Source organism: Drosophila grimshawi, unplaced genomic scaffold, assembly GCF_018153295.1.
Source record: "Drosophila grimshawi isolate 15287-2541.00 unplaced genomic scaffold, ASM1815329v1 contig_44, whole genome shotgun sequence".
NCBI classification, from domain to species: domain Eukaryota; kingdom Metazoa; phylum Arthropoda; class Insecta; order Diptera; family Drosophilidae; genus Drosophila; species Drosophila grimshawi.
Window position 1 is genome coordinate 11,677,206 of NW_025063240.1, and position 23,657 is coordinate 11,700,862.

General features: G+C 39.2%; 1 protein-coding gene across 1 annotated transcript; it reads right to left on the reverse strand.

Moving 5' to 3' along the window:
- Positions 1 to 1,137: 1,137 nt before the first annotated feature.
- Positions 1,138 to 20,064, reverse strand: LOC6570495 (uncharacterized protein DDB_G0283357). The gene is given in 9 exon segments (XM_043215328.1): positions 1,138 to 2,098; positions 2,180 to 2,421; positions 3,116 to 3,341; positions 3,986 to 4,033; positions 4,036 to 4,104; positions 4,106 to 4,143; positions 6,124 to 6,165; positions 18,459 to 19,244; positions 19,320 to 20,064. Coding segments are annotated over 9 exon segments (2,031 nt in total). The 5' UTR covers positions 19,813 to 20,064; the 3' UTR covers positions 1,138 to 2,011.
- Positions 20,065 to 23,657: the final 3,593 nt, after the last annotated feature.

A 23,657-nucleotide genomic window follows, 5' to 3' on the forward strand; every position in this document is an offset into this window, starting at 1 on the left:
TTTTTATTATTACACAATTGTTTTTAGCTTGCTCTTCTCTTTTCGTTCCTCTCTCATTATTATGATTTTTGTATCATCTTTGAATGGGTTTTTGTTTGTTGTTGTTTGTTTTCTTTTCGCTTTACTTGTTTGTTGCACAATTTCCATTAAAAAATAAATAAAACTTATCGAAACGTTTAAAGTGCTTAAAAATTAATTGAATTATTGCAAAATGAATTGTCAAATTTATTGTAATGCCTCAAATGAATTTTTTGCAATTTGCGTGTGTGTTTTTTTTTCTCATTTTGTGTATAAAATTTATTTAATTTTTCTTGTTTTTTTTTTTTGTTTTTCACTTAATGTTTCTTTTTTGTTTTGTTATTTATTAGCTTAGAATGCTAGGTATGCAGGTAAATGTAACTCAATGTTTAACAAATAAAATTAATAAAACTTAACTAAAACTGTAAACAGTAATAAAAATAAAAATAATAATAATATAATAATAGTAATAATCATAATAATAATCATAATAATATTTATGTGCAAGATTTAAGATCCTGCAAAATCACACCAAACAAGTTAGTTTAAACAAAAAGAATAGAAATAGTGACAAAAAAATAGATTGTGAACTGTAAAATGTTCCATAAGTGGGAGAAGTAGGAGTAGGAGTAGGTGTGGTTGGTAATTAGTTTACACTAGTAAGAAAAGTGGGCTCACATCGAAGATTGAGCAAGTTTTCATGCTCGCTGACTATTTGCCCGGTTAGTGCTGCTTAAATAGTTGTTCTTCTTATTGTTATTTCTCATCATCTGCCGTCATCCTTAACGTATTATTGTAGTTATCAACAAATAACAGAAACTATGAAATAATAGGTTTTTTTTTTGTTTATGGGAGTACTGTACCATAATTAATTAATAATTATAATGTTTTGTAACGTGTTGTTTTTTTTTTCTTTCTTTCTTTTATAGCTGGTTTTATAATATAAAAAAATCATAGATCGCTTAAACTAACAGCTGCCTGCCTGCGACGAGGCAACTGAGGAGGGAAGTTCTTTGCTCATTTCTAAATGGTTTTACTTGTAGTAGTTCTTCTTCTTCATGTTTGTTGTTTTTTATAATCATAAATTTTGTTATGTTTTCATTTTTTTGTATATTTTTTTTGTTGTTTTTTTTTGGGGGTTTTCATTTTGCAATTTTTTGTTTGATTTTTTGTGTAGAGTCAAATTGAAAAAGGAGGCAACGAAATTATTTACATATGGATGCACGATTTATGCTAAAAAGGAGAAAAGCAAAAAATATGAACTAATAAACCTTAACAAAATTATTTAAAAACTTAGAAAATTGGTGCACATATATATATATATATATATATATATATGTTTAAGGGTTTAGAACTCTGGTTTGCTACAAACTAAGTAATAACAAAAGAAGCTACGTAAAAATTAACAACTCCTAGATAACAGGGTTTCAGGTTTCAGTTATCAGCCCAGAGTCAACCTTAACGGTACATTTTGCTTAACGGTTGCACTTTGCTGGTTATCGCATATCGATTGATCGATATTTATCGATTTTTGCTTGCTTTTCGCTATAATTGGTGAGAGACATTTGCAGTCGGCTGTTTGAAGTTGATTTTTGTTTGCTTTAGGCTACACTAAAAATGTAAGTTAAATGTTTTAGTTAATTTGCATTTCGTTTTTGTTGTTTTTCTTTCTGTTACTTTTTAAGTTTTAAATAAATATGCGGTGCAGGCCGCTGCGTACAAATGTGTGTGTGGTGTGTGTGTGTGTAAGCAGTGTGTGGATGCGTGTGTGTGACTGACTATATATATACAGATATATATATAGGTTGCATAGGAATATGCATGGTATCTATAGTGTAGTTTTCATGTCTGTTTTACTAAGAGTTATTAGTGGTATTTATCAATTATCGATAAACAATAATTATTATTATTATTATTATTATTATAATGTAATTGTTGATGTGGTTTCGTATCGCATCAAGTCACATTTGTTTGTATTTTCCTTTAATTATTATTACACATCCTGGAATTTGGATAGACGTGCACGCAAGTCCATGTTCTCCTGTTTTAGCTGCTCCACCTCCTGATGTAATGTTGCGTTCTATTTAAAGAGATTTGGATTTAGTTTTAAGATCGGACTTGGAGATGGGTAGATGGAAAGATGGATAGATTGAGGACTCACTTCCTTTTCCAAGTAGCGGGCACGCATCGCAATTTGATTCTCCTTTTGGCGGCGCGCATCCCGGGATCTTTTGGCGGCAATGTTGTTCTTTCGCCTGCGGGCCCAGTACTTGTCGTCCTTGAGCTCATCTGGAACAAATTGTTTGCGTGACTTTTTAATCATCGGCTGCGGTTTGAGCTCTTCATCGGAGAATGCTCTGGTGCGCGGATCAAAGTCACGCCCCGACGATGCGAATGAAAATGCTGGAATATCAAATACTAAATGTTAAAAATGTTTCTCACAGACTGTTCGTGCTAAATTAAATCAGAATCAGAATCAGAATCAGAATCAGAATAAAATGAGGAGCACACAACTCTTTCAAGACAAACAAAATATAGAAAAGAAATTAGACAAGAAAAAAAAAAAATTATATGGAATTGTAAAGAATAAGAAAAGACTTAAAGAAAATGATGTAATAAGGAATACAAAAAAATTTGCCTCGAAATTTTGCACAAATTGGAATGTAATCAGCCTTTAACATTTAGCATTTGATAAGACATGAGCAAAAACATTTCTCCGTTTTTTTTTCTTTCTTATTTTCGATTTATATATATTTTTCTTCTTTTTTTTTTTTTTTTTTTTTTTTGGGGTTAGGGTGTTTGCTAGATGAAAAAGTTATATATGGTATATATATATTTATATATCAAAATTATAATCAAATATATATTGTAATTAAATTCAAATTTCAATTCAAGTTAAATCGGCGCAATGTCCATTCCATTTGTGTTTTTAATTAAATAAATAAAGAGAGTTAATAATAATAAATAATGATAATTTAAAGGATAAGGTTGTGACGACTCTAAGGGGTGACTGATCTTTCTCACACTTTCTCACACTTCTCTCTCTCTCTCTCTCTCTCTCTCTCTCTCTGTCTGTCTCCGCGCTTGGCATACTCACTTGATTCGGCCGGCGATGGGGGATTTAGCGTATCGGGACTAATGCAATCCGATGGCGATGGCGATCGCTCGCGTTTTGTTGTTATATGTCCGAGACCCAGGGACAGACCCGCTGCATGGCTCAGTGAGTCGGATCGATGACCGAGGCCACCGGAGTGCCCCAAATGGGGGCCGGGCAGGCCGTCAGGTATATTATTCTCCGACAAGAACTCATCTAGGTCCGCATACTGCATTCGAAAAAGATATGCACAATTGTATTGGATGCCGCAAAAATGTATTCAGCAAAAGCAACAACCACTCAAAAAATGGCAACAGAAACAGCAAACAGCAAACAGCAAACTTCACAAACACTGGCATAAATTTGTGTGTGTGTTCTCAACTTTCAATTACTATTCAAATTACTTTGCTACGAATTCAATTACTTAGGTAATTGGTACATGATCTCTCATTGATTTTAGCTGTTATAATTCCTTATTAATTAAGCCAAATTACTCAAGTAATTGCAGCCAAAGAATGGAAAGTAATTGCGTATGTAACTGAAAGTTGTTTAGTATCATTTACAAAATATTATTAGTCAAATTGAGAATAGGACAAACTATGTTGCTTAGATATATACAATATTATATGATGAGAACACAATTCTCGCACTACGTTAAGCACCAAACTCGGGTTAATTGTTCATGTTCTGATCTTGTTGTGTATGTGTTTGTTTGTGTGTATTTGTTTGTTTGTTTGTTTGTTTATGTGTGTCTTTGTTTGTGTCTGTGTAACTGTTTCGTTTGCATTTTTTGGCATGTTAGGTGGGGTGGGTTGGGGTGGGGAGTAGAGTTAAACATACGCAGCCACTACTCATCTATGATATGATACTAACTTGTGTTACCTTGAGGTCATCATCGGAGGGTCTTGTCTTTGTCCCACTGATTGCTGGCCTAAATATGCTCTTTGCTCCTCTACATTCCAAATGTCGCCCTCCTCCCTGCACCTGTCCTCACGGATATATGATTTCTTTGCTATTCGATGTGGATTTGCCTGCAAATAGAATTGAATGCACACACTTAGTATAACTGGAAATTAATCAAATCTAATCAACAGCACAATCAACCATTGTTTTTTCCCCCGTACAAATTACGATTAATAACACGGTAGACGTCGACAAATGGGGCTGATAAGCAGCGCTTGCCACTACGCCAATAATTGTTGTTGCTGTCAAGTGCAACTAGTGTTTATTTGATAAGGGCATGAGCACTGCTTGGGCGCCTGTAAAGTGGGTCAAAGCTGCGTCTCCTATACATATATATATATATATATATATATGCCCATTATCCATACACACATACTATTATTAAATATTACCATAAAAACGAAAAACGGGGCAATTCCTTTTAGCAACACTGGCCAAAAAAAAAAAGAAAAAAAAACCAACACAAATTGCAGCCAACAATTTCCGCATGCGCCTCAAACGACAAACAAACAAAGCAAAAGCAAACACAATTCAAAGGGGGCAAGGAGGCAGGCGACAGGCAAATCAACAAACAAAGCAAACAAAAGAGGAAGCAGCAGCGACAAGCAACCAGGCAGCGCAGCCAGCAGCAGCTAAAAGCGAAAGTGAAATTTCAGCTTTCAACTGATTTTTATCGTCATTCGCTCTCCGCTCGCAGCGCAATTCACTCAAAAAAACAAAGAAAAAAAGCTGCGCTCAGTGGACGCTGCGCATGCGCAGCTGAGCGTGCTTTTACTGCTGACTGCGCAGTTGACTGCGCAGCGACTGCAGCTGCTGCTGCGATTGCTGCTGCGACTACTGCTGCGACTGCTGCTGCTGCTGCTGCTGCTGCTGCTGCTGTCACTGTTAAGCATCAAGCGACGCGCTCTTTGATTTCTTGCACATTTCACATGAGTAGCACAAACGAGTTTTGCCGAAGTCAGCGCCGAAACCCGTTTGCCGTCTTCGTCGTCGCCGTCGTCGCCGTCGTCGTCGTCGTCGTCGTCGTCGTGCAGCGTTTTTTGGTTTCGCTTGCATTAGTTTCCGCTTTCTTATTCACTCTCACTTTCATTTGGTTTTGCAAACTTTTGCTGCTGCCTGCCCCGTTACTCTTGTTGCGATTTATTTTTTTTTTGTGCTTCTTTCTTTTTTCAGTTCGTTTCGTTTCGTTTCTTTTCTTTTCTTTTAGGCGAATTACCAACTATTGCGAAATTGTATGCGGCGACGGCGACGGCGACGGAGAGACGACCACATTTCTGGTCTGTGGCAGTGAAGTAATATTTTGTTTTCTTTGCTTTTCTTTTCGGTTTTATGCCGCTGGCAGCGAAGCGTAAGTGAAAAGTGCGCAAGTGTTTGTGTTGCATGTGGATTGTGGATTGTGAAGTAATAGCAACAGAGGCACACACACAAACACAGACACATCAAATTAGGACTTGCAAATCTGCATGCGACAACTGTGAGACGGCTTACATGGCGTATGAGCAACTTTTTATTTGGCATTTTAATTAGGCATTTGAATTTGATGATTTTTTTTATTCAGCTAATGTTGCTGTTGTTGCTGTTGCTGTTGTTGCTGTTGTTGCTGTTTATCTAGTGTGAGTTGCTGAGTGCTTGTTATTTAGCGCTAGGATTTATGTCTGGGAAATTTTCGGTTGTTAGGTTTGCTTAACTGATTGCTCGTTTGTCACGAAAGAACAAAACAGTTAAAAAATGCGGTTCGCTAAAAGGTTGTGAGACAGCAAAATATTCGGCCAGCAGGAAAGTTGAAGGAAATGTATTTTAGACATTGCTTCAATAAAAAAAATGATGAACAGAAAGCAAAGCAAATCAGAATGAAACAAAAACAAAAAAAATAAAAATCACAAAACTCAAAAACTTTCGCAAAGTTCGCGCAAATAAATCACAAAACAAACGTAGCATATTTGCGAGCTGTACACAAAAATCAAACAAACAATGAACAATAAACCTTAGGGAAAAAATAAATAAACAAAAATAATATTTAAAAAAAAAACAAGAACCACAAAAATTACCGTTTGCTTTGCAAATGAAACCCAAAAATGGAGATTTCCTGCCTGTAAAAACATAAGAAAAACGAAAGAAAGATAGAAAGAAGGGCAAATATAATTTGTACATTTACATTTATATATATCTATATGGATATATGTATATAATGTAATGTGAAATGAGGCACAGAATCGAAAAAAAGCAACGCAGCATAGCAAAATGAAATGGAATGGAATGGAATGCAACAAAATAGCAATGAAAAAAAAAGGCAACCAACAACAGCAACAAAAAAAGATATAACCGATGAGCTTCGATCCCCAAAAGAAATAAAAAAAATAACAAGAAGATATTCGTGAGATACATTTGTATCTCGCATCTGTTTCGCTGTTGTGTCACTTTCACTGTCGCCGCTGATAAGGCGACTCGGGAGCAGAATCTGGCTCAGTGTTTATTTTTAGACACCGATGACTTAAGCCAGTTCAGCTCGGGAGTTGGCTTCGTTTTTTTTTGTTTTTTGTTTTTTGGCTCGGCTTCGTTAACAGTTTCTCTTGCCATTTTAAGTGGGTCAACTGTGCGTTTTTGTTGTTGTTGCTGTTGTTGTTGCTGTTATTACTGTTGTTTTGGCGGCCCAGCAACAACAAAGCACAACTCGCACTTTTTATGGCCATTTTTTATACACAGTTTCAGTTTGTATTTCGTTTTTTTGGAGTTTCTCATTTGTAATTAAAATAATTTGCATAATTTTCGTGACTCTTTTGCATTTGGTTTCCGCTGAGCTTTTTTTTTTTATTTTTTTTTTTTGTTTCTTTTTTTGAGTTTTTTTTTTTTTTTTTGTATCACTTTCATTAGAAATGCTGAGCGCATGTTCATTTGGGGAACACACGCACCCAGATCGGGCCTACGACAACAAAATTTATGGTGTTTCTTTTCTGTGGTGAAAATTAAGCTGAGAGCAGGTTTTGAGGGCCTCTTTTGTGCTTGAGTCTGGCCCTATTATTATTAATAATATTATTATTATTTGTATAATTTGTTAGCCGCTGGCCTGGGCCTTTGTTGTGTTAATGGACAATCGCTAGAGTTGGTCACAATTTTTAGTATTGTTTTTTATTTTTTTTATTATGATTTTAATGCCGCATTAAACTTTCACTTTTGCTGCTGTTTCCATTTAGTATGAAGCTGCGCATTTTGCGTGAATTTTTTTTAGTGAATTTGTGACAATTTTTGACTTTTTACCAGTCAAGTCTTAGTTTATGAGAGAGCTGGCAAAGGTTACTTCTGCTGGGATGGCAAGCAGATAAGCAGAAGCAGAAGCAGAGAAATGTGATTTAGATATGTTTGAAATGTATTTTGGTTGTCTTATATTTGTTATGTATGTCTTTGCAGTTCTCTGAAAGTTTAGCTTTAATTTGAGTGCAACTTCGTGTTTACAACACTTTTCAGCACTTGCAGACAATCCAGTTGCTGTCAATCTCGATCACATCCGTTTCAAGGCACTAAAAACCAGAGCCCTTTCCCCTTACACTGTCCTCCTGGCAGCTGACTGCGCTTCAAAGCACGCCTTGCAATAAAATGAAAGTGAGAGTAAAATCTCCTGCAAGCTGCAGCAGCAGCAGCAGCAGCAGCAACAACAAAAAACAAACAACAAACAGCCCAAACAAGTCACTACGAATGAACAGTGAAGATAAAAGAAAATCCCCCCAAAATAAACCCAAAAAAAACCCAATATCTCAAACATGGAATTGAATGAAAAACCAGTTGCCATAAAAAGCAACAACAACAACAACAACAACAAAAACAACAACAACAACAGCATGTCGAATGCCAAGCCGCATTCTTAAAAGCATAAAGTAGAACAAAAGCACAACACAAAAGAGACGGCGACATTGACATCCAAGTGAAGTAATAGTGTTGTAGAAAGCAACGCTGGGCGATAGCTGCCAGAGTTGCCAAGTATGCATATGGTAGAAGTAGTAGAATGAAGACATAATAACAGAAGCCGACATTGACATTGTAAGCTAAAAAATGTAAGGCTAGAACTACTTATATCCGCCAAGTGAAGTTGTAGAGTTATAGAAAGAGATAGCTGGAAGATAGCTGCCAGAGTTGCCAAATATACATATATAATAAAACTACTAGAATGAATACATAATCACAGATACCGACATTGACATTGTAAGCTACAAATGTAGGGCTAGAACTACTTATATCAGCTACGTGAAGTTGTAGAGTTGTAGAAAGTGATAGCTGGAAGATAGCTGCCAGAGTTGTCAAATATACATTAAGTATATCTAATAGTTATACTAGACATAATAATAGTAGTGTGCGACATTGACATTGTATGTTGCTACACATGTATGTAAGGGTGCAAACTGAACTACATTTTTCACTGAGATTTCAGCACATTTACAGCTAGTTTTGCCAGTGGTCAACTTGAGTTATGCAATGCGCAACGTTGTTTATTATTTCGAGTCCAGCTCAGCAATTGAGCACGTACGTCACAGCCGCAGTGTTGCACGCCCCTTTCACCTGTTTTAACGTTTGCGGCCAGCAGCGCTGCTCACGTCACAGTCGACAGTCGACGTCGCTGTTTGCGCATGCGTCGCGTCGATGGCGCAATTGCGGCAATTTTTACAGCAATGCTGTTGTTGTTGTTGGTTGTCTGTTGTTGTTGGTTGTCTGTTGCTGTTGGTTGTCTGTTGTCTGTTGTTGTTGTTGGTTTCGGTGTATTACATGGCACTCGTTTATGGCTCGGTTGGCTCTGGTTTTGTTTGACTGCCTTTTGCTGAAGTGCAGAAAGTGTAACACTTTCGATTGTTGTGCTTGTCTCTAGTTGTTGCTGTTGTTGTTGGCTGTTGTTGTTGCAGCTGTGATTGTTGTTGGCTGTTGTTTGTTGTATGTTGTTGCTGTTGCTGTTGGTTGTTGTTTGTTGTGTGCATTGCATTCATTCCGCACTTGCGCTCATTTGCATAGCGCTTGTTTTATGCAGCTCTTTTTATGCTTAATTTTTGCTTTATTTCCACTCGCTTTTTTTTTCCTTCAAATTAATTATGTGTGGGAAAATGTGTTGGCCATTTAATTTCCGGGTCTGTTAGCATACAAACAGAAAGCCAAAAAAAAAATACTTTATCAAACACAATAACTTTTCATATGTTAATTGTTATCGCAATAAATCAAACGAATTTTATTCATTTACATATTGGAAAATGCACTTTTAAAATGATAGCAAAAGAAACATTTTTGTCTTTTCTTTGCCACAAAAAAATGCCGTTTTAAATCGATAACTGGATTAATATAAAATATTGAATTCAATTGCCGCTAATTTGACAGATATTTTGCAATAGTTTTTAATTGGTTGGAAAACTGTTACGAAGCGAAAGTGAAAACAAGATGAAAAACAGTTCCCGAAGACACGCCCGTCGTGTAACATATTTGACAAGAGGCACACATATGGCTAGCAGCAGACAGAGACAGAGAGAGAGAGAGGGAGAGGGAGTAACTAGCCCACTTCTCACTCGCCACTCACTCGCCGATTAGCCGCAATTTGTTGCCGAGCGAAAGAAAGCCGACGGCGTGCAGTTAATTAGCTAAAATAAGGAAGCAGACGATGACGATAATGATAGTCATAGATTCAGTGCCTCAACGCTTCGGCATATCGCGAGCAAACTATAAAATTACAGCCCCATAAAACAGTAAAAAATAATAATAATAAAAATTAAAAAAAAGTAACAGACACCGAAACCCAAATATAAAATTGGCCACAACCCGCATGTGCGGGGGGGTAGGCGGGGGCCTGGCAAAGCTGAAAATTAAAACGTAATCAAAAAGAAAAAAAAAAAAAAAAAAAGAAAAAAAAAAAAACATTGAAATTCAATCAAGCTGCTAGAGTGAAAAATAAGTGCTTCTGGTCTTTTTGGCAAAGACAGGCGCGACGACGTGTGAAACAGTAACAATTAAAAGATTGCCCATACGCCGTGTGGTGCGTTTATATTGATTTAATGTCGCCTCGAACCACTTTCACTGATACTCGACAACGAAACGAAACGAAACGAATCGAAACAAGACGCCGCAGCGACGATCGACGAACGGCGAAGCAACGGTTTCTCACCTAAACACTAAACGATGCCGCATTTTGCACGTTTTTTTACAGTTACTGTTGCCGTGGCTGTTGCTGTTGCCGTTGCTGCTGGCGTCGATTGCGCAACAATTGCTGTTGTCCAGTGGGCAGCACAACAACAGCAATCAGTGCAGCAACAGCAGCAACAGCAGCAGCAGCAGCAGCAAAGACGAGTAGCCGTCGTCGTCGTTGGCTTGGCTTTTTGCCTATTTGGATTGAAGTAACTGTAATAATGCTGCTGTGCTGCAGTTAGCCGCTCTTTTTGGCGTATCTGGGTAAGTGTGTGACGGCAGCGACTGCGCCGTCTGCTGTTGGCATCGCTGCCCCCGACAATTTGCCGTTTTGTCATGTCTGCGGCACATGCGCAAAATGCATTTCAAATATCTCGCTGCATAAACGTTTAATGGCCAACAGCACGCAAGGAAGTCGTTGCCAACTGAATGCGATTTGACCATATATTTTTTCATATATTTTTGTTTTGCTTATTTTTGCATACAACAGCCAAACAAACAGTCGTCAATGGAGTCAATTGGCAAGTTTGGCTCGATAAGCCGCAGCGCAGTGGAGTCGAACGTGGCTTAGTGAGTTATGGCCAGAGTGTTAACAGATACCAGTAGAGAGCAGAACTCATGCAAATTGAGACATTATATTATTGAATAACTCATAGAAATTGACTCTTTATATCTATTTAAATATTTTAAATAGCAATAGCAACTTTATTTAAAGAGATTTACAGCTTTTTGAGCAAAATGTTGTTGAGTTGTAAAACTTTAAACTATCAAAAGACTTGGTAAATCTCCAGAAATGTTGCATATTGTACTTTAGCAAGTTTGAACAACTTTCGAAATAAATTGTGCATTTTTGGTATGGATGAAATGATGTTTCCCAAAAGCAGAAGCAACAACAACAGAAACGCTACACAAAATTTGTTGCCAACAGCCAAAAAGCCAAAAAAAAATTAAATAAAATGCCAGAAAAAATATCAACAAAAAACCAAAAAAAAAAAACAACAACAAAAAAACGAAGAAGAAAGAAAGAAATGAATTTAAAAACTGCCGAAAAAGTGAAAGTTAATTTTTGTGATGTTGCTTAGCTGGCGCCGACGCAGGGGCAGCAACGGCAGCCGAGGCAGCCGAGGCAGCAGAGGCAGCCGAGGCAGCAGAGGCAGCCGAGGCAGAGCAGCTGACGACGACGTCGCTCAATGAAAGTAAAAACGCATTTTGGGCAGCCAAAAAAAAAAAAAAAACAACAAAAAAAGAGTCAAATGAATTTTGATAGTGTTGCTGGTTGCTGGACATAAATTAATTATGTGGCAATGTCACACTACGGCGGGGCGCGTCGCGCGGCTGCGGGGAATGCCAAAAATTGCCCTTTTGTTGCCATTGTTAATTGTTGTATTTGTGGCTAGGCCGTAAAGGCTGGCCTTTTATCTTGGCCATAAAGCCAAAAGCGGACAACTCGCAGATAAAAACGATGATAACTAAAAAAAAAAACTAAAAAAAAAAGAGCCGCCAACGCCGTCGCCGAGCTCAACTGGACTCGCTTTTGTATATAAATAAATAAAACAAAAGTTAACATTTTGGCCATATGGAAAGCACCCCGAAGACTGAAGACCGAAGCCCGAAAACCGAAACGAAAGTTGTCTGAAAATGTCGCTGGAAGTTGGTAGTTGGTAAGGTTGGTAAGGTTGGTAAGTTGGTAAGTTGGCGGCCCTTGCGGCGACACCCGAAGTCAAAAACTGAAAGCAAAAGTGATTGTGTATTGCCAAGACAAGAGTCGGCCTCAAGAGAGTCCACGTCAAAAAGGTTTAGTTGAAAGTTGAGACTCTTGACGCTGTAAATGCAACAAATCCAACCCAAAACCACCCACCCCAAATCCGTATGCGGAAATGGGAAATTCAAATGAAAAAATGTCAGCGCACCGCAATGAACCCATAGATGATCAGCTGCCAGACTGGCATGCCAGGCTGGCATGTCATAAAGCAGGAAAAGTCAGTCGCAACCAGCTAGTCGCAATCGATATAAGCTGACTTTGACACCTAATCAGGGTCATTAGCGACCGTTAATTAGTCGAGCACGCAATCAATTTGTGGCCAACACAGCAAATGGAAGCGACCCAAAAAACAAAAAAACAAAAAAATGAAAAGAAAAAAAATGAAACAGGAAAACGGAAAAACGGAAAAAAAATACCCAAGGCTAAACAACAAGTGGAAAGCACACACGATGCTTGTATGGGGAATTATTAGGGAGTGTCAGCTGTAATTTGAATAATAATATTTCCAAGAAATTCAAATTTCGTGCAACTTGTTGCAGCTAATTGCTCGCAGCACTTTTGCAGTCATCTCATTGCAAATATTTGCACATGTTGCTGGCAACATGTTGCCCAAGAACACTATGATAAAAGTAAAATTTCAATTTTCGTAGTTGCAACATGTTGTTGCTGTTGCACTTCCGATTTGAAAAGTGTATCAAAAGTGTACATGAATCATACCATTTAAATAGTTAGCATGTTGCTTCCACAGCTGTTGCACCTGAAATTGTGTCCAGCGATTGTTATCATCGCCATTGTTGTTGTTGCTGCTGTTGTTGTTGTTGTTGTTGCTAGTGTTGTTATTGTTGTTGTTATTGTTGTTGTTGGTGGCGTTGCCATTGATGACGCCCACCAAACTGTTGACCAAACTGTTCTCATGCGCCTGTTGCTGTTGTGCCACAGCGGAGGCGGTGTTCACAGTGGGCGTGGCAGTTGTTAGATTTGCATTTGGTGTTGCTGGATTGTTGTTGTTGTTATTATTGTTGTTGTTATTATTGTTGTTGGAGGTGTGATTATTAATTATAATGTTGAGATTGTTGTGGTTAAGAATGGTGTTGTTGTTGTTGTTGTTGTTGCTGGCGTTGCTGCTGTTGCCGTGTTGCAGATTGTTGCTGAGATTGTTGGCGGCAACAGCGACAACCGCTGCTGCCGCATTCACATTGACATGCGCCAAATGTTGCAAGTGATGCTGCAACAGTTGCGTGGGCGGCGGCAACGCGCCGTTTGCCACATGTGGCGTGATGCCAGCAACTGTGCTGCCATTGTTGTTGGTGAGATTGTGAGCAGCTGCTGATGTTGCTGCTGCTGCTGCTGTTGTTGCTGCTGCTGCTGCTGCTGCAACAATTGCAGCTGATTTTGCTGATGCTGCAGCACATTGTGTGTTTGTTGTTGTTGCTGCTGCTGCTGCTGCTGTTGATGTTGTTGCTGCAATGCCAATGTTGGCGGCGGCATTTGATAGTCCATTCTCATTGCTGAGGCGCACAAATTGTTGCCACTTGCCACTTGCCACTCGAAATTTGATTTTCTATACTATACTTCACGGTTGCTAATATTGCAATATATATTTAACTTAGCTAATTTAAAGCGTGCTGCAACATTGCTGCTGCTGACGCTGACGCTGCGCTGCTGCTGCGCTGTCTTCAAGTTGATTGAAATTGAAACTACAAAAAACTGAATGCCAAAATAAAAGAAATGTATACAAATAATAAAAAAAACGAGACAATCATAAAAGCTTCGGCACGCGCGTTCTAAGAAGAAGAACAGCAACAACAACAACAGCAATAATAACTAGCAACAACAACAAGAACAACAAGAGCAACAATTGTCACCGCAAGCGCAGCTTTTGAGAGAGCTTGCTCAGAATTTAGCGAGCGCGTCACGCAAATTAATTTTTTGCACAGCACGAAACAATTTTCTCAATTCTGCTTTTTGTTTTGTGCACCTCTGCTGCCTGCCTGTGCTCTTCACCTGTCTCTTGTTGTTTTGTTTGCTATTTGCTATTATTATGTGTGTTCGCTTTTGTTGCTGCTGCTGCTGTTGTTGTTGTTGTTGTTGTCAACTATTTCGCGTACTTATTGGCGACGGGGCTTTGGCTGTCGTTTTTAAGGGGTTCTCGCGTCGTTTTCGTCGTTGCCGTTGCTGTCGTCGTCGTCGTCGTCGTCGTTGTCGTTGTCGAATGAGAAAAGTTTGACCTTGAATTAGCCAGTAACAACAACAACAACAACAACTACAACAACACAATATAAATAATAAAAATGTTGCTATGCGCTATTTGCTATTTTGCTATTTTGTTGGGGTTTGATTCTCTCGTTGGGTTTTTCTTTTGTTTCACTTAATGTTTTCATGCAATTAATTTTTTGTCGAGTTAATTTAGCCAAATTTAATAATAATAATATCCACAAAATAATTATTTATATGCGCTAAACTAATATTCAGGTTTTGGTATATTGATTGTGGAATTTTTTTGATCTTTTTTTATATGCACTTCGTATCACATAATTTGCATATTTTAAATTATGTATTTATTTCAATAATTATTAGATTTTGCTTCTGCCTTTTAGCGAGATCTTTATTTTTATTTTTTATTTTTTTTTTGTGGTATAAAAATTTACACTGCACTGCAAGGTGTAGTTTGAATTTTCACTGCATTTCCTTGTGATTTTCAATATAATTTGTTGTACATTATTTGTTTAGGTTTAATATATCCAAATATCCAAATCCTTCTCGGTTCGATGATGATGGTGCTGCCGCTGCTGCTGCTGCTGCTGCTGCTGCACAGTTGCCGATAAGCGAAAGTTCATAAGTTCGCACGAATTCGAAAGCAGTCGAAGACAAAGACAAAGACGAAGACGCAGACGTTGACACGCGCCGCTGTTGTATGCAAAGGGGTGGGGACGTTTTTTTGGTTTTTTTCGGTTTTTTGTTAGGGGTACGACTTGGGGACTCGCTTTCGTGGGCTGTGTGTGGTGTGAAGCCGTGAACCGAACCGGTGCCGCCGGACTGCAAACGTTGAGTGAACGCGCGCGCTGTGCGCCTCTTGCAACGCAGCTCAGATCGGCTCCGAAAAAAAAAACAAAAACAAAAACAAAAAAACAGCAATCCAAAAGCAACAACAACAACAAGAGCAACAAAAGCCCCACGCAGAAAGCGCCAAAGCCCAAAAGTTAAAGGCGACTGCGCAGCCGGCGTCAAAGCCAAACTTGAAACCGAAAGCATTAAAGCAGCGACGCGTCGCTGCTGCCCGCTCTCACTTACTCTCACACTCACACTCAGAGATTATCTCTCTCTTACTCGCTCTCTCGTTTGGGCGCAGACTTGTTCCCAGTGTGCCTTCGGCTCTTGCCCATTAGCTTTGCTGTCGCTGTTGTTGTTGTTATAGTTGTTGCTGTTTTTGCGCATTCCGCTGTTTACTTTCTTTCGCGCACAGCCTGCTGTGTGTGGTGGAAAAAAACACTGCCGCTACGCTTCGTGTGAGCTGCGCTGCCGCTGCCGCTGACTCTGTCGCTGCATGCGGAAGCGATGCTGGTTTTTAGATTTTCCACGCACAACTCAACGCGACGCCAGCGTCAACGTTAACGTCGCCGCCAACTGCGACGCGAGCAGCATTTGGTTTGAGTGATTTTGTTTAGCTTTTGTTGCGCCGTGCACAGCTTCAATTGTGATTTATAACTACCTCTGCATGTATGTATGTACTTACTATATATATATGTATGTGTGTGTATGTATGTATTTATGGGCAATGATGATAACAAGCTTACCAGAAACATTTAACTGTACAAAGCTTAAGCTAAATGCAGTCCTCAGTCACGTTTGGGACCCAACTCACACACATCGACTGACAACGTGCACCATGCACCGTGCACCACTCAACACTCAACACAAGCCATGCGGCAAACGATGCTTACCTGCAAATAGAGTGCAATAAAAATATGTTAAATATTAATAAAAAATAAAATAAAATATATATATTCACTGTGACACTGACAAAATGCTAAATGCTAAATAAACGACTATTTAACTTATTTTACAGCAACCACAGACAAGCACAACAACTATTTTCAACCCAACCGGGTAGATCAAAAAGAGCTGCCGCTGCCGCTGCTGCTCCCATTGCACAATTTGCACACTCGCAAACCCATTTCCCCATTTTTGTGTGTTGCCATTGGCATTGACAGTGGGGCCACCCCATGGCGCATTCGCTTTCCCCTGTTCCGCCCACACAACAACAACAACAACAGACAACAGTATTCTGCCTTTAAAAGGTAATTTTTACAATTCTCCCTGCACAAAATAAATAAATGAAAATATAAATTAAATTCAAGCGGCGCAGCGAATAAAATGAATTCGATTGTTTGCAATAAACTTGAAAAAAATAAAATAAAATAAAATAAAATAAATTTCACCCAGCTTTTAAGATCTGAAACCGCATCCAAAACCATATCACAACGGATCGTATCGGATCGGATCGTATCGTATTATATCGTATCGTGTCAAGCTGTCCAACAACAAAAAGAACGCCTACAAATCGCATGCGAGCCGATGATGATGATGATGATGATGATTGGAATGACATCCAACAGAACCGAGGGGCAGATTGGGGGGCAAATATGCAAATGCGACACTGAAATGCTCTGCCAGTGGGTTAACTGTGCAACAAGGGGCGCCGAGCGGAAGTAGTTGAGTGTTGCTGTTTGTGATGAGCACAAAAGTGCACACGTTGTGTGGGCAGTTCGAATAAACTAGGAAGTATTCCAAAACAAAACAGAAACTGCCCACAAATGCAGCTTCATTATTGTTATTACCTTTTTCGGGCATAGAGCGAGAGAAGGGCGAAGGATTGTCAGGTGTGTCATGCCACAACTGGCACGACTTGATTGAGTTTCTATATATATAAATCATCAATTTTACTTTGAGTAAATTAAGTATAATTTTCGTTTAAATATAGTTTTTAGCCAACTAAAAACTAAGAATTATATTTATACAAAAACTGTGCTCAAGTTGATGATGAGACTCTGATTTGAATGGAGATTGGATGGTCAATAAAATGGCAGGCGTACTTTTGAGTTGCTTACTTCATTACAGGGTATCATATATTCAATGTGAATTTCATAAGTATAATTTTGCCATACTCATTTCAATATGTGGCCGCTGTGCGCCTTTCTTTGTACTGATTTTATTTGCCGCCGACCGAAAAACCTAATCAAAGCGAATGCATTTTGAGTTGGTCAAAAAAAAAAAGAAAGAAAGAAAGAAGAAGAAGAAAGAGTGGGTGGCGCCACAAAAGGCTGACCTCGTCCAGCAGAAATGGTGGCTCGGTCAAAGGCTCGATATGTGTGATGAGTGCAAAAAAAGGTGGCAACAACATTTGATGCCAATTTGTCAATTGGTCTTTTAGGCTAATAAGCTCTGCTCTGCTCTGCTCTGCTATGCTATGCTGACCCATTTGTCGAAACTAACTGAAAATCTGTCACGGTTTTTTGCAAAAATATACAATAATTCACAGTTAATTTATGCAATTGGCAAATTTCACAAGTTGTCAAATTATTTTACAGCACGAAGCAAGTGTGAAACGGGCCAATTTTACACAGCGTGAAAATGAGATAAGAGAAAATCCACAGAGAGAGAGAGAGTGAGAGAGAGAGAGAGAGGGAGTCTTAATTACTACAACTATAATAAGTACTTTTGACGTAGGTCGTCATTTCAAAATTGATAAGCCACAAGTCGTAAAACTTTCAGTAAAAAACTGCAAGCTTCGCAAAACATTGCAAAACAATTTATGAGCATATTAATTAAGTTTGCACTTGCGATAGGCGGTCAAAACGCAGTCGATTTATTTCGCTGTGTGTGTGTGTGTGTATATATATATGTGTGTGTGTGTGTGTGTGTGTAGTTGCGAGCTTTACTCTGATATTCGACTCAAAGTTCCCACAGTGACAGTCAATTGACTGTTTCGATGATATCAGCAACAAACAGAGAGACAGAGACAGAGATAGACTAAAAACATTATAAGAATAGAAAAAATAGAGAGAGAGAGAGAGAGAGAGAGAGAGAGAGAGAGAGGGAGAGAGATAACAGGCTATTAAAGTCTAGAGCAGCTCTATGAATAATGCGACTTGTGACTGAAACAACAAAAACCAAGTGCACAATTTATGATAATGCGAAAAATGATATATTTATCTTTAGTTTTGTGTCAGCAATATAATAGAAATATATATATAAATGAATAACTGAATACTCATATAAGTATATATATGACAAATATTCGAGTCTTTATCTATTAGCAATACACACATATTTATATATATATATTTATATATATATATATATATATTTGTATGCAAGTTTAAAAATATAGTTGATCTTAAGTTTATTTCAATAATCATAGTGGCAAGCGTTTGTTGCAAGCTTGTAGCTCGGCTCCTTTGTTGCGAGACCCACCTGAGCTGGATGGTTGAAAGCGTGCTTTTAAGCTGTTCAAATGGTTTTGATGATCATTGGCGATGGCTGCAGCGGCAACCGCTGTTGCCACGTGTTGCACTGGCGAGATGTTGCTGTTGTTGTTATTGTTGCTGCTGGTGTTATTGTTGTTGCTGCTGTTGTTGCTGGTATTGTTATTGCTGCTGCTGCTGTTGTTGTTGTTATTAGTATTATTGGCAATGACAGCAATCGGATTGTTGCAGCTGACATTTGTTGCCGCCGCCGCCGCAGCGGCAGCAGCAGCAGTTGCAGCAGCCGCAGCAGCCGTTGCTGCCGACTCATTGGCTGCACTGCCAACATTTGCGGCCTGCCCCTCCATGAAAGTGTTGCGCTGGTGATAATGCGGCGAGTCCTGATAGATGCGCTGATAGTTCAACGTTGGCAGCGTCCACGAGTTGTTCGTCTTGTAGTGGAAGTTGCCGGTGCCAAAGATCGAGTGAGTGTTGGTGTTGGAAGCGGCGGCAGCAGCAGCTGCTGCTGCTGATGACAGCGTGTGAGCCAACTGAGCAGCATGATGTTGCTGCTGTTGCTGTTGCTGCTGCTGTTGTTGTTGCTGTTGCTGATGCAGGTGTTGTTGCTGCTGCTGCTGCTGTTGTTGTTGCTGCTGTTGTTGCTGTTGTTGTTGATGAGGGTGATGCGGATGCAAGTGCGGATTGTGTCCAAGTGAATGATGAGGATGCTGCTGTTGCTGCTGTTGTTGTTGCTGCTGCTGCTGTTGCTGATGTGCATGTTGGTGCGTGGCGTGATGTGAGTGCTGCTGTTGCTGCTGCTGGAGTTGCTGTTGTGCTGCTGCAATGGCAGCCGCATGTTGCTGCTGGGCATGATGCTGCTGCAGCTGCTGTTGCTGCTGTGCATGCTGCTTCTGCTGTTGCTGCTGCTGCTGTTGCTGATGGTGATGCAATGCGGCCGTTTGCTGCTGTTGCAAATTCCATGCATCCGCTGCTGCTGCCGACGAGGAGCCAACAACTCCGCCACCGCCGCCGCCCGAGCTGCTGCTCTTGCCGGAATCATTGCTGCCGACGCTGCTGCGATGGTTGTCCAATGTTGCCGTTGAGCCCGTCATGCTGCCATCGTTGCCGCTGTCGCTGTTGCCGCTGCTGCAGCTGCTGCTGTTGTTGTTGTTGTTGCCATTGGTGCTCTTATTGTTGTTGTTGCTGTTGTTGCTGCTGCCGCTGCTGCTGTTGTTGTTGTTGTTGCTGGCGGACGTTGCTGCTGCCACCTGCGTGTTGAACTGTTGAAAGTAGTGCGACAACGTTGCAGCATTGGTATGCTCCTGGGCATAGAATCTTTCGCACGAATTGGTGTCGGACGACATTTTGCACTGGTTGCGACCGCGACTGGTTCAGTTTTACGGTAGTTGTTTGTGTATTATTGGTTGTTGCAACTTTAGGTTGCGACGTCCTTGTGATTGCCGTTATTGTATTTGCTGCACAGCAATTGAAACTTTGAGCACCGACTCAGAGCTGTGCGCATTTTTCAATATTCACTTTCTTGCCACACTTATTTGCAACTAAAATTCAATTTTCACAGCATTAATTTGAGATCGTTTTTTGGGATTCTCGAATGCGAACGAATGCTAACGATGACAATTGATTTTCGATTGATTAGAAAATTGATAATGACAGTGATAATGATAATGATAATGATAATGATAGTGCCTGATCGTGATAATGATGAAGTGGCTTGTTAACGATATCCGTTAATAGTTATAGCTTTATGCAGGAAGATGAATGTTTTACGATTTTATTTTCTTTGTTTTTTCTTTATGAGCTGGAATTCATTGGTGGCTGTCTCGATAAGGAATAAGAAAAGGCATTGTTCATTTATATTTATACAACTATAAATTTGCAACATTTGGCTTCTTCTATGCCTCTAATTGATTCAATAATTATTTAGTAGACAATTCAATTTTCAATAAAAACAAATAAGATAAAAACGGAGTTTATATTAGATCAGAACTCTTGTGAATAATTTTTAATCAATTTTTTCATTAACATTTAAGGCACTCAAATCAATTAAAATATAGACTTTTTTCATATACAGTTTTTTTTTTTTTTGCTCTTGTTTTAATACCTTTTCTCATTCGCAAATGTTGTGTGTATTTTTTTTTAGTGTATTGTTGAGTTTTATAATTAAACAAAAACAATTAGGCTGCTTGAAATTGGATCCGTAACTTTGGCGCTGCAGGATTTGGGCAAATATATAGTAACTTTATGTATATATATGATTTGCCAGTTATATATCCGAGTGTTAACTACTTGAGCACACACACACATATATATATATATATATATATAAATATATATAAACACTTTGCACAATTGTTGCTTTTTATTTTAAACAGTTGAACGATTATTTTGCATATATATTTATACAGTAAATATCGCTTATAGATTTTATATATAGTTGCTTCATAGAACTTGGCTCCGAAACACTTTCTTCACTTTGACTTTGACTAAGTGCGCAATTCTTTTATACATATATGCAAATGTACGGATATATATATATATATATATATAAATTATATGAATTGCGAAATACTTTTCCACTATTATCGATAGTCGTTTGACGTTTTAATATTTATCTGATATTCTTGCATTTATTGCGATTTGTGATTTTTCAATAGTAGTTGATTTTCACAGTTTTCACACGCGCAGTTTGACAACGATTTGGACATGAGAACGCGATGCGACCGAATGCCGGCCATAGTCGAGACTCGGCCTCAGAACTCACGGGCAGAGAAAATTCATCGCTGCAAGCACACACACGCTGTCGACGCCGACTGTGCTGCCGCAAACAGTCAGCGAGTGCCCAGCGCAGCAGCGCTGCAGCAGAGCGTTTGCAATTTTCAGCAAGTTGCTGGTTGACCAGGAAAAACGGAACCCCAAACTGAAACTTACGTAAAAAACTAAGGGCTTCCAGACAACTGCTTAGACTGCTTAGACTGCAGACACTGGAGTAGTACAATATTAATAGTAAATAGAGAGCTCTTCAGCTAGCTGCGCAGTTGGCAGCAAAATATTTACAAAAGCATAAATAAAGAAAAAATAAATAAATAAATAAAAAGAAAAGAAGAAGAAAAATAAATAATATGAAAAAAAATGGAAAAAAAAGAATTGCAGGCAAGTGAGCTGAGTCGTCGACAGCGCAGTTGTAGCTTGTAGGAAGTGGCAGCGACTGCAACTGCGACTGCGACTGCGACGGCGACGTCGACAGCAGCGACAAAGTCACGCGGATTTCCAGTATGACCCAAAGCCCAACGTCTGGCAACGTTCTCAGCACGTGTTGTGAACACACCGGGACACACACACACACACATGCACACGACAGCTGAGACCGGGAGACAGTCAAACACACACACACACAAAGGCACACACACACACACATGGCGAGAATATCGCTCACGTTGAACGTATTGCAGTTGGCATACTTAGAGATAGAGATAAAAAAAGAACACACACAAACACACACACACCACACACACACACACACAGCAAGATACACTTTCAATACTCTGAGTGAGCTTTTTTTGTGTCTTCTGTTTCTTGTTTTTTTTTTTTTTTTTTGATTAGCTTGTGAGACGCTCCTTGGTTACAGTTAGCAGTAAACGCTAAAGTCCAGGCACTGTTCGCGATTTGATTTGATTTGTTATTTGTTATTGGGCTCATCTTCCGTTTGCCGTTCTAATTGCCATTTCTATTTTGTGTGTGTGTGTGTGTGGCAAGAGCAATGTGATTAAAGTATCGATGACAGACAGCGCGTGGCTGCAGCAGCCACAGAATTAATTGGCCTGCAACACGTGACGTATGCGTAATTTCATGGAAAACTTCCTTTGACGCGTGCAGCGCACAAATTAGGCAACCAGCTGGGTGAGCGAGAGCGAGACAGAGACAGACAGAGAGAGAGAGAGAGAGAGAGAAAGAGAGGGGGAGACAGTTGCCTAGACAACAATTATAAGCGCATCTCAGCGTTACACGTTTTTCAACATTACTGGTATTAATTGTTGTTTAGCCATTTAGGCTTAAGTTATTAAATTTCCAATGAATTTATGCACAATTCGCTTAACAATTGCATTAATAATCATTTAATGATTTTTCTACAGGGGAAGAACCAAATAATCATTAGAAATAATCGTATAAAGTGCTGAAACTTTGTAGGAAACTGAGAATATAACGAAAATAAATGAGGAAAAGTTAAAACTGAAGAATTTTAGAGCAGAGGATGCTTCAAATAGATTCAAATACAAAATCATTGAAAGTTCGATCAGTTTATATAATTATGAATAAAAGATGCTCAGCAAAACAGCTAAAATATATTTCGATAAATAAGCAAATTTTTATTCAATTCAGAGGCTATAGATAAAGATGGAGTTTAGATTTGTTATATAAATAATTTATTATTAACAATTTGTTGAATTTCCCTTACAAATTACAGACATTTTATTTATGTCTGTCCTTAAATAACGCCAGAAAACTTATAAATATTATAAATCTACCTTATTTGTTTAAACTTTAAGCGACTTTAGTTGACATTTAATATTTATATAAATATAAGCTCGCAATTATTTCGAGTATTTAAAAATATTAACGCCATAAATAGATTTGGAAATGCATCCCCCTCCCCGATTGCAGCTCAAGTTGCTGCCGTTGGCGATTTTACAAAGCGGCTTAACTCGTTTGCACCCCAACCCCAATCGCAACCCCAACCCTTGGCAAATACGCATCGGCAAACCCAATCAAGCATACGCCCCGTGATGCGTCGTCTATTTTCGAGCAGCAACAAGTCGTCAGTCGTCCGTCGTCAATCGTCAGCTATCTATTGTTGTAGTCAAAAATAAAGCCGAACGCTTAGCGTCTCCTGCACGACTGCCAATTGGGAGGCAGCCGAGCGTTAAGGATGCCCGCTGCGTTGTCTGCCATTGGCGCAGCTGCTTCGTGTGCGGCCAGAACCAATCAGAGCAACAGGCGCCCAGGCAAACAAAAGTTTAATATAATCGCTGCTCGCCACTCGCTGCTCGCTGCCTGCGTCGACGCTGGCGGCTAACAGCAAATACAGCTGCGACGACGTCGCTGTCGCAGTCGCAGTCGCTGCTATTGCTGTTGCTGTTGCTGTGGCTGTTGTCAGGTTTTCTATTTGTTTTGCTGTCAGTTGTATTTTTGT